Source organism: Kogia breviceps, chromosome 6 (genome assembly GCF_026419965.1).
Source record: "Kogia breviceps isolate mKogBre1 chromosome 6, mKogBre1 haplotype 1, whole genome shotgun sequence".
Taxonomy (NCBI): Eukaryota; Metazoa; Chordata; class Mammalia; order Artiodactyla; family Physeteridae; genus Kogia; species Kogia breviceps.
This window is the reverse complement of record NC_081315.1, coordinates 59,067,295-59,085,241: the sequence shown is the minus strand read 5'-3', so window position 1 is coordinate 59,085,241 and position 17,947 is coordinate 59,067,295. Positions and strand designations below refer to the sequence as shown.

The 17,947-nt window shown below is 33.7% G+C and overlaps 1 protein-coding gene across 12 annotated transcripts in view; it reads right to left on the bottom strand.

Annotated features, from left to right (window-relative positions):
- The window catches only part of MRPL1 (mitochondrial ribosomal protein L1), a 107,273-nt gene that overhangs the window by 32,588 nt on the left and 56,738 nt on the right, over positions 1–17,947 (bottom strand). For all 12 annotated transcript variants that reach the window (XR_010841034.1, XR_010841033.1, XR_010841031.1 and 9 more), the window contains 4 exons: positions 16,018–16,101; positions 14,822–14,893; positions 11,357–11,468; positions 5,235–5,341 (listed from right to left, as the gene is read on the bottom strand). Coding sequence is in view for 8 of the 12 variants with exons in the window: in XM_067035887.1 (XP_066891988.1) it covers positions 5,235–5,341; positions 11,357–11,468; positions 14,822–14,893; positions 16,018–16,101 (375 nt within the window). In the remaining 4 variants the exon portion in view is untranslated. The remainder of the gene's footprint in view (positions 1–5,234; positions 5,342–11,356; positions 11,469–14,821; positions 14,894–16,017; positions 16,102–17,947) is intronic.

The window sequence follows — 17,947 nt, the reverse complement described above, 5'->3', positions numbered from 1 at the left end:
TAAGAATAACATTACTCGTGGAAATCGCCAACTATTAAGGAAGATATATTACTTTGCTTTGAAATCTTTTAAAAAAAAATCTGTTACCTCTGATAATTATAAAAATACATATTTTTATGGAATAGTTATATTGTATTAGATACAATTGTAGACAGATTTTTATTCATTTTTCAACAACTTTACTGAGGTATACTTGATAACTTTATAGAGGCATATTTTGCATATTATGTTATTCACCATTTTCTAATTTATAATTCAATGATTTTTTAGTACATTTATCAACCAACACCATAAATCAGTTTTAAAACTGATGATCCCTGAGGAACATTTACTGTTAATGCCTGTTTCTTCCCACCCCTCGCCCCAGGCAACCACTAATCTACTTTTTGTCTTTACAGTTTCACCCTTCTTTTGGACATTTCACATAAATTTGGTTTCTGCATCTGGTTTCTCTCACTAAGCATAATGTTTTTGAGGTTCATCCACATCATAGCATGTATCCATGGTTTGTTCTTTCTTATTGCTAAACAGTATTCCAAGGGATATGTTGCACATTTTTAAAGTGTCAATTTATTAAGTTTTGACATATGTATACACTCAAACCATCACCAGTCAAGATAACAAACATGTCAATCATCCCCCAAATTCCTTGTACTCCTTTGTAATCCCTCCTCCCCACCCCATCCCAGCCACCTTGTCCTCAAGGCAACTACCAGTCTAGTTTCTGTCACTATACATTACTTTGCATTTGCCAGAATTTTACATAAGTGGAATCACCCAGTATGTACTCTTTTTGTCTGGCTTCTTTCATTCAGCATGATTTTTAAAAAATTCATTCATGTTAAAGCATGCATCGTTTCTTTTTATTTACTGTATTAAAGAATATTCAATTGTATAGACATAACGAAGTTTGTTTATACATTCACCTGTCAATGGACACGTGAAATGTTTCTGGGTTTTGGCTATTACAAATAAATCTGATATAAGCATTTCTTTACAAATCTTTGCATAACCATATGTTTCCATTTCTCCTAAGTAAATATCTAAATGTGAAGTAGTGGGATCATATAGTAGGTGGGTATTAAACTTCTTAATCTACCAAAGTGTTTGCCAAAGAAGTTGCATCATTTTACATTCCCACAGCAGCATATGAACATTCCAGTTGCTCCACGTCCTCACCAACATTGGTATGATCAGTCTTTTTAATTTTAGTCATTCCAATAGATGTGTAATGATATCTCATTGTGATTTTAATTTGTATTTCCTTAACAACTACAATAATGTTGAGCAACTTTCAATGTGCTTGTCATTTGTCTGCCATGTGTTTGTCACCCCTTAGTGAGGTGTGTTCAAATCTTTTGATTTTTAAAACTGTATTGTTTTATTGTTGAGTTTTAAGAGTTTTTTATATATCGTGGATTTATCAGACAGATGATTTACAAATATTTTATCCCAATCTGCAATTTACCTTTTCATTCTCTTAACAGTATCTTTTAAAGAGAAAAAGCTTTTAATTTTTAAAAGTACAATTTATCAATTTGTTTTTTTGTGGATCATGCTGTTGGTGTCATATCTAAGAAATTATTCCCTGACCCAACATTTTCTTCCAGAAGTTTTATAATTTTAAGCTTTACATTTAGGTCTTTGACACATTTTGAGGTAATTATATATGGTATGAAGTGTGGATCAAAGTTCATTTTATCAGATACAGATATCTAATTGTTCTAGTGCCGTTTGTTGAAAAGACTTGTTTCGCCATTAAAAATGCTTTTGCATCTTGCTTTAAATCAGTTGTCCATATGTGTTTTGTCCTTTTTTTTTTTTTTTGGACTCTCTATTCTACTCCATTGATTGTTTTGTCTCTTTGACATCAATATCACATTGTCTTAATTCCTGTAGCTTTATAAATCTTGAAATCAGACAGACCTCCAACTTTGTCCTTTGTTAAGGATGTTTTGGCTAGTCTAGATCCTTTGTATTTTCACATGAATTTTAGAATCATGTCAATTCTACAAAAAACCTTAATGGGATTTTGACTGAGAATGTACTGTATCTATACATTACTTTGGGGATAATTGACACCTTAACAATATTAAGTTTACTAATCCCTGAACATGATTCATTCCATCATTTATTTAGAGCTTCTTTATTGAATTTCTCTCCACTATGTTTTGAAGTTTCCAGTGTATGGATCTTTCACATCTTTTGTCAGATTTATCCCTAAGTATTTCATATTTTTTAATATCACTATAAATGGCATTCCTTAGTTTTAAATTTTAATTTGTAAATGTTCATTGCTGTTATATAGAAGCAAACTGATTTCTGTATATTGATCTTGTATCCTTCAACTTACTTTACTCACTTCCTTGTTCTAGTATCTAGATCATGTCATCCTTTGAAAAATGAGTTTTACTTCTTCCTTTCTAATCTGCTGCCTCTATTTTTTGCCTGACTGACTACATCAGTTAGAATCCCTAGATTAATGTTGAACAGAAGTGGTGAGAGTGGATATCCTTATCTTGTTCCTGATCTTAGGAGGAAAGCATTCAGCCTTTCATCACTATGATATCAGCTCTTGCTTTTTCTTAGATGCCCTTTATCTGGTTGAGGACATTAACTTCTATTCCTAGTTTTCTGAGACATTTTAGTCAGGAACAAGTGTTGGATTCTATCAAATGTTTTCTCTGTATCTACTGAGATGATCACATGACTTTTGATTTTTAGTTTGTTAATGTGGTCAATTATAATGATTGATTGTTGAATGTTAAACTAACCTTGAATTCCTAGGATAAGCCCTACTCGGTCATGATATGCTATTCTTTTTATACATTGCTGGATTCTATTTGCTAAAGTTTAGTTTATAATTTTAATATCTATATTCATGAATGATGCTGGACTGTCATCTCCTTTGTCTGGTTTTGGTATCAAGGTAATGCTAATTGCTTTAGGTGGGAGAGTAAATCAGGTCCCTGTTACTCCATCTTAGCCAGAAGTAGAATTCTGTTTAATAGTTATTAGATCATTATCTCATCTATTCCTTCCTAATCTAGAAAGTATATATCATTATCAACATCATTTTACATATAGGGAAAATGGGGAATGGGGGAAAACTGAGGCTCAGAGAGCAAGGTAACACAGTTCTAATCAGGAACTAGGATTTGAATCCACACATATGAATCTAAAACCCATTTTCTTAACCTCCTACTATACTATACTATTTAAATAATACTCAGAAAAGATTCTTTTCAGGCACACAGATTAATTTCTTTTTCATTAAGAAAAAGCATTATGTCCCTAAAAGATCCAGGTAGTCTGGTCTGGAGTCCACGTCTTAATCACTATGGTATTTGTTAAAAAGAATGAATGAGATGCCACGGTTTCTTATGCATTGAGTTAGGATCTAAATAAACTATTAACTACTCAATATACTGAAAACTTTACTTAAGAAAAAAGATACATCTAGGAAGAAAGAGTCTTATAAAGATACTTTACAGATCTAAACAGTCCAACTAAAACAGTAACAATAGGTGTTATCATTCTAAAATTTTAATCTTTGATACCACATTGTGAAATAGATATTACTATATAAATTTTATAGATGAGGAAATTTGAGACACAACAACATTAAGAAACTTGTTTGGGAGGAGGGGCAATATAGGAGTAAGGGGTTAAGAGGTACAAACTATTATGTATAAAATAAGCTACCAGGATATATTATACAACATGGGGAACATAAACAATATTTTATAATAACTATAAATGTATTATAACTTCTAAAAATTGTGAGTCACTATATTGTACACCTGTAACTTATATAATATTGTACATCAACCATAATTCAATTAAAGAAACATTTTTTTTAAAAAAATAAAAGAAACTTGTCTAAAATCTGCCATCCCTTAAGTAGCAGAACAGGTATTCTAGCCCAAGTCTCTACAGCTCTAGAACAGTCTCTTAAAATTTGTATTTGGTTTTCTGTTGTGTTTCACATTGCAATGTTGCCATCCCTGAGAAACAAGACACACTGCCAAGGGCCTTGTGGGAACAAGGAAATTCCAACATCAGATTCAAGCAGAGCTCAACGCCAACTGAATTAGAGCTAAGCTTTGATGATAATGAAAGCGATGGGGGGTTTCCCAATCCCTGACTGGATTAAACTTGCTTTGCCCCCTTTCTAAAGCAAGTTTTCCTTCCATAAAACTAGATAAGTTCCTTTTATATATTTCTGATGATTTACAACAGGTACAGCTCAATGAGTTTGGACTATTAGTGGTGGGCTATAATGCAGAATTGCTTGCAGGAGTAGGATGGGAGGAGGAATAATAGCTCTTCAAATAACTCCAGTCATGAGGCAAGACAGGCTAAAGAGACTGGGCTCTTGAGGAGACTCCCAAGGATTAAATACCAAGTATGCCTCATACTAGCTGTGAAACACTGGAAAAATTACTTAACCTCTTTGGGCTTCCATCCCTTCACCTATAAATTAGGGATGATAATTTACCTCTTATAGGGTTCAGGAGTAAAAGACAGAATATATGAAAAATGTCTGGAATAGTGCCTAGCACTTGATAGGCACTGTTTAAATTTGGCTAACAATATTATTATTATTCCTATAGTTACTGCACAGGAAAAAATTACATACATTAAATAGGCATGTTAGAAATTCTGTAGGATTAAGAAATATTAGCAAAAAACTATATCTTTTGAAACACAGTCCTATAAAAATCTGATTTAGCTATATTAGTGTCCCCAAAATGGCTCTGGAAATTAATTTCCAGCACCTTCTATAAGTGGGCAAACAGCTTTTAAAACACAAGCAGGGATAATCAGAAACAATTCATTAAAATAAAGCAAATTACTCAATTCCATTAAAGTAGCATTAAATACTTACTATGGACTCAGCATTATGCAATACTCTATAAAGTACATGTAAGATCTAGACCCAACTCCCAAAATGCTCAAAATATTAGCAAAAATAACATAGAATAGACTAATAAGGCAAAGTACAAGTAAATGTCAGAGAGTGGCACATAACTCTAGAAAAGAAGGAATTCTAAAGTACCACTAAAATTTATGAATTCAACCCATAAAAAAATTATCTATGTATATATTTAGTGCCACTCCTAATGCTACTGACAAGGACAAGTTCAAAGGGCTGGTATGTTATAAATTATTAATGAATCACTTAAACAAAAAATAAAAGGGGTTACTGAATAATTTTCACTATAACTTACTGTTCCTATTTTGGTCTCCAGAAAGTTCTCCCTTTCTTCATCTACCTTAATTTCATGTCCAGTTTTAAATAATTCAAGCATTTTGGGGATGTCTCGGCCAATGGAATCTGGTTAGAAAAGGAGAAAATCCAAAGTTATCACTACATCTAAACAAGTAGCAAAAATTACTGAATAAGAGAAACATTCAACTAAGTTAAGATATAAAAAATGATTCGTGGCAGAGAGACTTTAGGGTGGCCCATTTCCTCGTGTTCATGCCTTTGTGTGATCCCTTCCCCTTGCATACGGATGAGAGTTGCAACGTGCATACCTGATTACACTACATAAAACTGTAATGCCTATCTTGGAGGAGTCTCTCTTCCTACTGGCTTTGAAGAAGCAAGCTACAATGTTGTGACGTGGCATATGGAGAGAGCCATGGGTCAAGAAACTGAGATCCTCAGTCCAGAAACCTGCAAGGAACTGGATTCTGCCAAAAAGCCACATGAATCTGGAAGGGAACTTTCCCCATTCAAATCTCAGATAAAATCACAGCCCCAGCTGACACCTTGATTGTAGCTTTATGAGACCCTGAAGCAGAGAACCTAGCTTAGCTGTATACATATTCCTGACACACAGAAGCTAAGATAGTAAATGTGTGTTGTTTTAAGCCACTAAATTTGTGATATTATTGTTGTACAGTAATAAATAACTAATAAATAAGTATATACAATGATGATACTTATACTTTAGAAACACTGATGACAAATTAAAATAAAACCGGGGTTTCCCTGGTGGCGCAGTGGTTGAGAATCCGCCTGCCGATGTAGGGGACACGGGTTCGTGCCCCGGTCCCGGAAGATCTCACATGCCGCGGATCGGCTGGGCCCGTGAGCCATGGCCGCTGAGCCTGCACGTCCGGAGCCTGTGCTCCGCAACGGGAGAGGCCACAACAGTGAGAGGCCCGCATACCAAAAAAAAAAAAAACTTAAAATTAAACCTATAAACTAACCCATGATAAAAGCTGACAGTGGAGTCTTGAAATCTTTGAAGAACTTTTTACTTACCTTTGTGTGAAATTTGTCTGACCTGCCTTACCATAAAGAAAGGAAGGAACTAGAAAAGTAGCAAGATGTAGCAGTAGAAATAATATCTCAGTGAGTGGTACAGTCTGGAGGCAGCTCATTGCTGCACAAATGGTTACAGAAGCTGGAAGGAGAAAGAGTTAAGAATTGAGACTTTATTGGATTCAAATGTCACTTTTCCTCCATTAGGGGGGAAAAAAAGATGCAACTGAATAAAGAAAGGAGAAAAAAGGAATCAAGGTAAAAACTAAGAATTTTCAAAGGATCATGGAGGAGACTCCAAACATAAACTATACCTTCTTAATCTTTAACATTTTAACTCAAATTCAACACATAAAAATATATATATTTTTTAGTTTTACTTTAAACTTTTTTAAATTTGTTTTTTATTGAAGTATAGTTGAATTACAATATTGTGTTAATTACTGCTCTACAGCAAAGTGACTCAGTTATACCTATATATATTCTTCTTCATACTCTTTTCCATTATGGTTTATCACAGGATATTGAATATAGTTCCCTGTGCTGTACAGTAGGACCTTGTTGTTTATCCATTCTATATATACCAGTTTGCATCTGCTAATCCCAAACTTCCAATCCAACCCTCTCCCATCCCCTTCCCCCTTGGCAACCACCAGTCTACTCTCTATGTCCCTGATTCTGTTTCTGTTTCACAGATAGGTTCATTTATGTCATATTTTAGATTCCACATATAAGTGATATCATATGGTATTTGTCTTTCTCTTTCTGACTTACTTCACTTAGTATGATAATCTCTAGTTGCATACATACTTCTAATATTCCATAATACCATAACTTAACCTGAAAAAATTTCAATTTTGTACCTAGAAAATGTGATTTATTTGAAGGGTAAGAAATACAATAAGGAACATACCACTAGAGACACACCATTCTCTGTGTGTCTCCGGCAGCTCTTCCCATGATAAGTCAATATGAAAATCTCATTATATACAGCCACTATGGAAAACAGTATGGAGGTTCCTCAAAAAACTAAAAATGAATTACCATATGATCCAGCAATCCCACTCCTGGGCATATATCCAGACAAAACTATAATTGAAAAAAATACATGGGGACTTCCCTGGTGGCACAATGGTTAAGAATCCGCCTCCCAATGCAGGGGACACAGGTTCAAGCCCTGTCCAGGAAGATCCCACATACCGTAGAGCAACTAAGCCTGTGCGCCACAACTACTGAAGCCCACACGCCCTAGAGCCCATGCTCTGCAACAAGAGAAGCCACCACAGTAAGAAGCCTGTGCACCACAACGAAGACTAGCCCCTGCTCGCCGCAACTAGAGAAAGGCTGAGCACAGCAACGAAGACCCAACGCAGCCAAAAAAAAAAAAACACAATAATGAGAAATCCGGTGATATTGGGAAGTGGAAATTAATACTTTATATAGGATGGTTACAGAAGGCCTCTCTGTTTAAGGTGATACTTGAATAAGAATGTGAGTCAGGCAAATTAGCAAAGAGCATTACAGACAGATGAGACAATGAGTCCAAAGACCTGAGAAGGAAGAACACTTAGTGCGTATAAAGAAGGGCAAAGAGGCCACTATGGCTGGAGTAAGGGAGATGAAGGAGAGCAAAAGAACCAGCTGTAATATATCAATAATTCATCTATAATAATTATAATCGTACCTAATCATCTTTGGAGTCATTCACACATAAATAGTTTTTAAACTAACACATGAGAGGGGGAAATTTAGAAAAATTTCAAATTGGTTACCCTGAAAAAATTCTGTGTTTTAGCATTTTTCTTTATATAATCAAATTGTTTCAATAATGCAAACAATACTCTGAAGTACAGCATGTCAATCTATGAGTTAAAAATAATTTACATTTCAATAATTTTATATCCATTACTCTCAAATATGATACAATACCAACTTCCATACAGAAAGCAGTGTCCTACTCAGTAGACGCGAATACTCTTTGGACAAGTCTGCTGGAATATCCTTTTGACAAGACTCCAACTGGAGCACTGATGTTCAATCCTAAGAACTATGTGTTAAGAGGAACACACAGTAGTGGGTCCAGTTTTCTAATCATATCCCTTACCTGCCAACAACTTAGTATGCTTTAAAAGAATTCAACTATTTCCACATATGCCATAGTACCTACTATGGCTTAATATGCATAATAGAAAACTGATTCCATTAAGTCAAGATATTTTTCATACTAGTATTTTTTGTTTAGTAAATGCTAAAAAATAAGATTAGGAATAAAGAAAATCAAAAAATATCAATAAGATATATCTATATTAGATATGAAAGAATTTCAGAGGGCATTTGTATTGTGGAGAAAAAAAGCTAAGTTGACAAGCAAAATGAAGGCCAATTTCTTCCAAGAAATTTTAAAAAGCAAGTTTTAAATGTCTTTTTTTTAACGAGATAAAAAAGAAATACTCAGAAAACAAGCCAAATGTGCACTGGAAAAATAGAGAACTTGCCTATAGTTATGTAAGCCATTAAAATAAAACAAATAAAACTGCAGCATTAAATATGCTGCAAAATGTGCACATTCAATCCAGCCAAGTTGGTTACACCCATTCCCACTAGAAAAACAAAATGTAAGATAAAATGGGAAACTAATGAGCTCAGCTGCAGGGGCTTGTTTGTTTGTTTTTTAATTCCATCCATTTGCTCAAAACGTAATTTCTGTTTTACCCTTATGTCTTTTGTTGGATGTAAGGGGAATCAAATGTTCCTAAACAAGATTCTGAATAAGTTCTAAAAATGCATAATACAAGCTTCATTTGCTCTAATGCACATCTGGTGTATTCTGTTTTCACATTTTTGACAGGTTAATCATTTGTCTTCATGTTTAAAGAACACAAATGTTTTGCCAGTGCTGTTAAGCAGTTCGTGTGGGGCTGAAAAGAAAAGGTTAGGGAAGGAGAAAGGTCTGCCTGGTTTTCCAAGATGATTTGTTAAGCAAATTGGGGGGGCTGGGTGGGAAGAACAAACCTAGGTAACTTGACCATGGTATACACAAGCTATGATTCATTAGGACAGCAGAAACAAAGCCCACTAATAAAAATAAACATTTTCAACAGAAACTTTTCTTATTTGAAATAAAGAAATGTTATCTGAAAACCTTTTAGTCCCAAATATTGCAATGAAAATGGTAATAAAAAACCTCAACGCTAAAGAAAATTGAGGCCAAAAGAGTTATTCAAAGAATGGATAAAGCAGCAAAGTTAACAAAATTAATTTCTGTGAAAAACCAGTTAACCGTGCAAAGCGAGGAGCAAGCTGAATACAGAGATATTCACTATTCAGTTTCAGTTTTAATTGACTATATTTAATATTGTTTGGCTTTGTTGAGCATGAATTTAATTAGAAAAAAAATATGAAAATTATTTTCAAATTCAACTGCAACTCTGGTTTAATTTTTAAAATAATGTTCAATTTCAGGTCCTACTTAGGAAAGAATGTAAGTGTGCTTCCATGAAAACGAACACTACTGTATTGGAAATCCCTAATAAAAAGTGTCAAACCTCAGTCCAATATCTCAAAAGGATGTGTTATTCAATGCAGGCTATCAAGAATAAACAAAACACTAGTACAACAAAACTGAAGAGTACATTTGAATTTGCTTACAGCATAGAACACGATCTATAATTCAGAATGAGCATTAGTGGCTATCATGTATGAAGAATTTTCACAGGATTTTTTTTTAGCTCAACTAGGTTAAAATTTGAAGACCAATCTACTAAAATGATTTTAAAATACTCGCTCTTTTACCTTATAAAATTTTATTTGAAATAACATCTATCTATAGCAGATATCCAGCACCATCTAAAAGAAATAATGTCTGCAAATGAACTTACTTTTCCTCCCAATTCTACTCCCTGTTTCCATTAATGACATCAACTTATTAGGAGAGATCCCAAGGTTTAAATCTCAGCATCATTTGACTCTTCCCTTTCTCTCTCTCAACATGTCCATTCCTAACTACTTAGTGCAAAGTCCTATTGTCTTTCACATCTGTCCTCTTCACTCCAGTCTCATTATGAAGACTTTAGTTTAAACATTTCCTTTGTCTCTGGCGATTGCACCTGAACTGGTCTCCCTGCCTCTACTTTTGATTCATGCCAATACATCTTACAAACTCTTGCTAAATTAAAGGTCTGAAGAATCCCCCACCTTAAAAACTTCTATGAGATTCCTGCTGAATACGGAAAAAAAGTCCAAATTTACTAGGATCTTATTCAAGATTCTGCTCAACATGGCATCAATCTACCTGTCCAACATATTCTCTTTCATTTCAAAGTAGGGGTAGCATTCACCACAGCCAAAGAGAACTAATTGATATTTCTGAGATGTAGCCTATAAGTTCTAACTTATTTCAGTGTCTATGATTAACAGATTCTTTCCACTTAAAATAATATCCCCCTTAATCTGCTCACCAAATTATTCAAGGTACAGTTTAAATGTTACCCCCTTCAGGGTGCCTTCTCTGATTTCCCCACCTATGTATAAATTCCTCCTCTACCGAACACCTACAGCACCTTGTGAATTTATCATATAATACTTCATACTTTATAACAAGGCTATTTATGTAGCACCCTTACTTCTCTTACTAGGTTTCATAAGGGGGAAATATCCACAAGGGAAAAGTTGCTCAAGGGAAATAACTGCAGAACCATACACAGTAAGCATTCATACCTATATGTCGAATGTTAACATAAATGAGCATACATGTTATATTAATAAAGAGGTATAAAATAGTATGATGATAACATATGTAGTGGGTAATATGTTCCACTAATTTAAAACTAGAATATGGCCTAAATTTACAGATCTGGTATTATAAAGTAACTAGGTCTTCAAATTACATTAAATCACCAATATTAATGCCAAAGGAAAAAAAAAATTAAATCCATATGTTCCTATATAACACAAAACTCAAACACCAGAACATATTATTTATTCTACACATATATTAGCAATTTTGTTTTCTAACTAAACATATATATTAGAAAGTTGTTGATAGCATATTGAAATAGTAAAAGAAATCTCCCTTACTTCGAGTAAGCTTAGGAAATCTTTTTTTCAGTTTCTTCCTTAATGGACTAAGCTCCGGCATTATTTCTGGAACAGCTACATAAAAGTCTGGTTGAATTTCATCATCCAAAATCTAAAAATCAGGGGGGAAAAGATAACCTTAGATTGTATAAAAAGATAAAGTCTAATGTAGCAATAATTTCCCTTATAATTTAGAAAATAGCTATTAAGCACAATTCTTTAACTACAAGGATCATTTGAACACATTTATCAATTATGAAAACCATCAGAAGCAAAACATTTTCTAATTTTTTCTTTTAAAAATAGCCACATCCATTAAAAACAAACAAACAAACAAACAAACATTTAATGGGCTTAATTCTTCCATGGCGTTATGTTAGGCAAAGTGTTATAAGCTAGAACATATCACTGATGTGTACACAGCTCATACAGTCCCACAAAGTTGAATTCATATGTCCATCAAAGCTGAAGAAATATGTTGAAAATTTTGTAATAGATCACATGTAAAATTAATAACCACTAGCTGCCAAATCACTAGCAACTACACTGCTTTCCTAAATTTGGAGTATCAGGAGAACTAAATCTATAATTATTTTCACAAAAAACTGAAACCAAAATTCTCTTTGCCTCCAAAAAATAAAAGAGGAGTGGAATGGTCAAAGACAAGGGTACTTATAGTTTATTATCTACACTCTATTTCCATTCTAGGAGCAAAGAAAATAATTTCAATTTTTAAAAGACATTTTAAATTAATTCAGGCAGGCACCCCAAATAATTGTTTTACTCCCACAGTATACTCCATTTAAAAATTCAGTTGATTATAAAATGAAGCAACTTTTTAGAACAGTACTGACTGAACAACAAATATTTTACCAATGATTTTTTTGCATAAAGTCTTCTCACAGTATGTCATTCAAGGCCTTGGTTTGGGGTTACACATTGAACTGTAAAAACCTGGACTCTGGCAAAATTAAGTGTGGTTCTGGAATTTTATCTTCCTGTTACTATTTCTTCTTTTTACAAATTCTTTACTCCCTAAACAACATACTGTGCTCCCCTAAACAATAACAACTTACTTTAAAAGAGAACTTATAACATGCCAAGCATTCTGCTAAGCATCATACATGGTTTAGTTCATCAAGTCTTTACAATAAATCTATGAAGAAAGTATTATTGACCACACATTCCAGATAAGGAAATAGAGGGCTTAAGGAGGACAGGTCAATTTGTGCACTTTTAAGAGGCAGACCCAGAACTGAAACACAGGCAGTGTGGTTCCAGAACCAGGGTTCTCATCACTAGAAACATGAAAGCAGAGGCAATTTTGAAATGTCAAAGAACCGTATGTGACATTTCTACTCCAACATCTTCTAATACTGATTCTAAAACATGTTCCTCTGAAATAAATTTAAAATTATGTTTGAAAGTTATGCTATAGTTAACCTTAAGATCATATCATTAAATAATATAAAACTATATGGATGAAAATCATGCACGCTTTAGAGACAAGTAAAAATGAAACTATTTAAAAATCCCTCAGAACCAAGCATACTTGTGATATTTCACAAGTATTGTAATTAAAGCAAAATGAATTTAGTAAATAAAGTCTTACCTAAGAAATGACTAAAAGTTCAGTAAATTCATCCTACATTTACCTATTATAAGCACTAAGTAAAATACTATTGATATTTAAACTAATTAAAAAATACAAGAATGTGTAAAAAAAAAAAATTGCAGCCACGATACTATTTACAAAACTGTACTGAATTTACTTCACAACCTAAATACCTTTTGAAAATAAAATGGATGAGTTTTAAAAGATACCAGGGGGTAATATGCAAAAATATATTGGTTTTGATGCCTTATATAGGTGGCATTTTTCCCTCTAATAATAGATCATCAGTGGGGCACCTAAAGAGAAATTCTGTGCCTGTAATATTTTACTTACCAAATAATTTCAAAATGCACCTGGTTTCCTTATTCAGGTTACTTTTTTCAAAATATTTTATTTAATGAACTTAATGATACAGAATACTTTCTGCTCCCATACCATTTCTTTCTTGAGAAGTAACTTCTTACTTAACATTTAAGAAGTGGAGATATCTATTCAAACTCCACTGTTGCTATGACAGTTCTATAAGATACTCTTATGCTTGTGGAAGAAAACAGATGGAAGGCAGTACAGAAGTTTAATAAGAATAGTTAGTTCTCTGACTCTGGGGTCCAAGCTACACTCTCAAATTCCAAAGAATTTGTGGTATTGTCTATTTTTTAATATTAAAAGAATTTTAATAATCTTACTAAATTAAAATTTATGATACATCAGAGAGAATTGGGTACCACCCTCTGACTTTGATCTAGAAGCTGTATCAAAGTACAATTTCTTCATATCTTCCATTAGTTCTGCTCCCAAAAATAATTCTAGAGAATTCCCCTTTAAAATCCAGAATCCACACCAAATTTAGAGAATTACTGGGGTAGAAAAAAACACGCTACAAGCACTGTTGTGCTTGGTCCAGTTAATGGTCCAGTTAAAGTTTCCCCCAAATCAAAATCTGAATACAGGACAAAAGATAAATTTTCAAATCACTTTCTCCCGTTCTAAAAACAAAACAATAAGTGTTCCACAGTCTAAAGGATTAAATTTAGAAGAGAAGATTTTAGAGAATGTTAAGGAAATCTTTTGTATTTCAGAAATAACTCCCCAAATTCAACAGATGTGCCTCTTCTCCCCACGTCTTTTTTTTTTTTTTGGCCATGTGGCATATTAGTTCCTTTGTCAGTGAAAGTGAGGAGTCCTAACCACTGTACCACCAGAAAATTCCCCTACCCACCTATTAAAAAAAAAAAAAATGTTGTCTTTGTTTCAAATGGGCTCCACAAATTCTTTGTTATTTTCTCAAGGCAGGCTATATAATCATTTTTTTGCCTCCATGCTAAGCCTTCATTACTTCAATTGATGAAGTTGGGGAGGTAAACGTTAAGAGTAACTAAAAGTACCATATTATAGAGGTCAGATACTATCCTTTGTGATCTACTAAAGCAAATCACACTTTTCACTCCAAGAAAGCAAAACCAGTATCTGACCTTCAAAACATGAATTGAGATATCCATGTGTGCTACCTTTTGTACTTCATCTCAAATCTCACATTCAAAACCAGAAAAAGTCATACTGCCCTTTCCAGTCTACCCACAGAATTCTCACAAACATATAGGAAGCAAAGAAAAAAAAAAATCACAATATAAATCAAGCACAGTTAATATCAGAAAGTCTGGATAGTTTTTTCTTAGCTTGATGTTGAGACTCAAAAGAGTAGGAAAATTTTCCCCTGTTCTGTAAAGCTCTACTAACCATTTATTAAAAGATATGAACAGAGTGGTTATGTTCCACATGTAATAAATCAACAGATGGCAAAGATAACAGAACAATTTCTATAACTAATGAACATGAAAACAATACTGTACCTTCTGAATCAGATTAGTTCCTCCTGCAAATGCAGCTCCATTTTCTTCTGCTATTTTTATCTCTGATGCATTCTACCAAAACACAATAGTATGTACATCAATCTTTAAGCAAATTCAGTCTGCTTTCAAGTATTTGTCAGAAATAATACCACAGTTCAAAATAAAAACTGTGTTGTTTTTTTTTACTTTTAATTGAATGTGCATCAATTTTCAACTAGATGCATCAGAGATATTACATCCAGAACAAGTTTAGTTTAGAGGTGATTAAAGTGTTTCTTGACTTAACATATGAGGAAACACATCAAAATGGCATATTAGGAACCCACCAAGTGGTCCTTAGTCTCCAATGCTATCAATACATCATCTTCCAAAAGTAAAAGATTAAAATATATTTAGTTTTGCTAATTTAAATGGAGACATTTTATCAAACCAATATACAAGAGTAAAATTTTTTTAATTTAAGAAACGAGAACCAAAATTTGGCCTATTGTCTGAAAATTCAAAAGAAAAATGCACAGTATTAGGTTTTTTTTCTATATGTTCCTTTCATGCCATTTGGTTTTACTGTGAAAACATATCACTCCCTTATTTACTCAAGGTTTGTGGCAGTCCAAGAGCTATATTCTCTACTTTCCTAGGAAAAGAGTAAAGAATTTCTTCATTGAAAGTGAGACAGATAGAGAGGAATCAAAACACCTTACAAAACAAATTCATGAACATGTTATAAACAAATGTTTATAATACAAAAAGAATGACAAAGAGCTGTATTACTACACTTGTTATCGCCTTGACTTTCTTGAATTTCCAGACTAGACCCTTTTAAAAGTGTGGTTTCTATGTCTTCACAGCACTAAATGGGTCCACTGCTTTAACGGCAATGTTATTCTTGTTTGAAGAGTTTCAGTAGGAAGCAGCAGCGAGTAGGATAAATTCTATATTTCTCTTCAGTTTCTTGTGAGAAACATAATATGGTAGATGAATAACGATGAAGTTAATGTTGTGGCTTAGCTCTTTCTCAAGCTAATGACATAACCTCAAATAAGTCATCTAATTGCTTTGAGCTTCATGTGGGGAAAATAAGTCTAGAGGAATGCTAAGGTTTCCTCTAACTCTACTCATTCAGTTATTCTAATCATTGACAAATGTGATATGTAAAAAAAATTAAACGATATAAAAAGTTGATAAAGGTTACTCACCCCTGTAAATACAGCAACTTTACTGGTCTCTGAAACAAATGGGTATGGCAAACTAAGAACACTGGCAAACGGATCCACTTTTTTCTAAATACACAACAATGGAAAAACAATTATGAAAAATTCATTCAGCTTTTCTATATCTGAAATATTCACTGGTTACACTTTAAGGCATAAGAGATTATATTTCTTTTGTAAGAAATCCTAATAAAAATCTAAATCTCTCTCCCCAGCTCCATACTCCCATGGCACTTGGCTTCTATCTCTACATCATTCATCACAGTCTCTCACATATTAAGAGATGTGTTTGCACAATCCATATCTTCCCCAGCACCTAGTACAATGCTTTCCGCATGATGGATGCCAATAAATGTTTGCTACCCTGAATTAAATTCAAAAGAACATGTAATTTTTTTAATACCATCAAGCAGGACATGAATATAGCTATGCATATTGAACAATATCCAGCTTATCTGCTCAGTAGGTCACCCCTAATTTCCACCATTGGCTCTAAACAATCAGGTAAATCAGATGATATTAACTTTAAATCCAAGATAGATTGCCAAACCTAAAAGGCTCTTCTGAGTGGGTCTATTTTGAAATTACCTGGACCACCCACCACTTTCAGATATATTTGGGAAGCCAGTTGGAAAATCCCAAATAAATAATGGAATGCATGTGAGTTGCCCTAATACAGGTGGAGTTTCTACAGGGCCTCAGAACTAATATGTTCAGTCATTGGGTCAAGGACATGTCTAGGCCTATGGCTCAGATCTCTTAGGGAGACGTCACAGGGAAACAAGTTCTAGGCCCATAGTTTTGGTGCAGCCTTAAGGTCTGGAAGAAAGAGAAAAGGAGTTGCTCCCTAATTAAAACTGACTGAAAGATTATATTTTTAGAAAAGCTTTGCATAGAGATAACCTCCTGAGAATTTCTTTTCAGACGAGAAGGCACAAACTCTTAAACACACTTTATATCAGACATACAACTCAGTTTTACTGACTGGCATTCCTTTGCCATTAACATGTCACAACTGACTTCAGTACATTTTTCAATGGCAAGCAATCACAACAATAGCATCCCCTGGGGGAATGCTGGCTTGTTTTATAAGCACTCTATCAATAACAAAAACTGTCTCAGGAAAACAACTGTACCCTTCCAATGTTGTTAGTTTACAAGTGGCTTCCATTTATGAAATGAAACCTGTGGTCCTACAAGACTTCGTTATAAACTACATTAATGGTTGACTGAGAAAGTGATTATCTTGGACACTACAGCATTTTAAAATAAAAGAACAGTAACACTATGGTATAAAATAAAATTACAACGGGGCTGGTATGAACTATAATAAATAAGAACTAAGAAATGAGACAGACCTTGGTTCAAATCCTAACTCCACCCCTTACTCTGTGACCTTGAGCAAGTTACTTCACTTTCTGTGTCTCAGCTTCCTCTTCTGAGATTATTATAGAATTAAATGAGCAAATGCATGCAAAGCATTTAGCACTGGCTGGTAAATAGAAAGTTTCCAGTAAATGTTGATCATTATTATTAAACTCTTACCAAATCCTTCACTATCATCTCATTTAATCCTCACTATAACCAAATGAACTAACAAGCATTTTATCCCCCTTTATAAAGAGAGGAAAAAACTGAGATTTAGAGAGGTTAAACCAGAAGCTCAAAGAGCAGGTAATTGGTGATGCCAGGATTCTGGGCTGTACTGTAACCCGACTCCAGAGCCTATGCTCTTAAGCACTATGTTGTACTGCCTCCTTCTACGTGCTCAATTAATTGTTGTCGTTGAGGTTGTTAAATTGTATTCAAAAATACATACCTTCTAGTTTGACCCCAAAAAGACATTCTCAGAATAAAAATTAAAATATAATCTCCAAAATAATTAGACTTCTTAAGTGAGAAGCTTATAAAATTT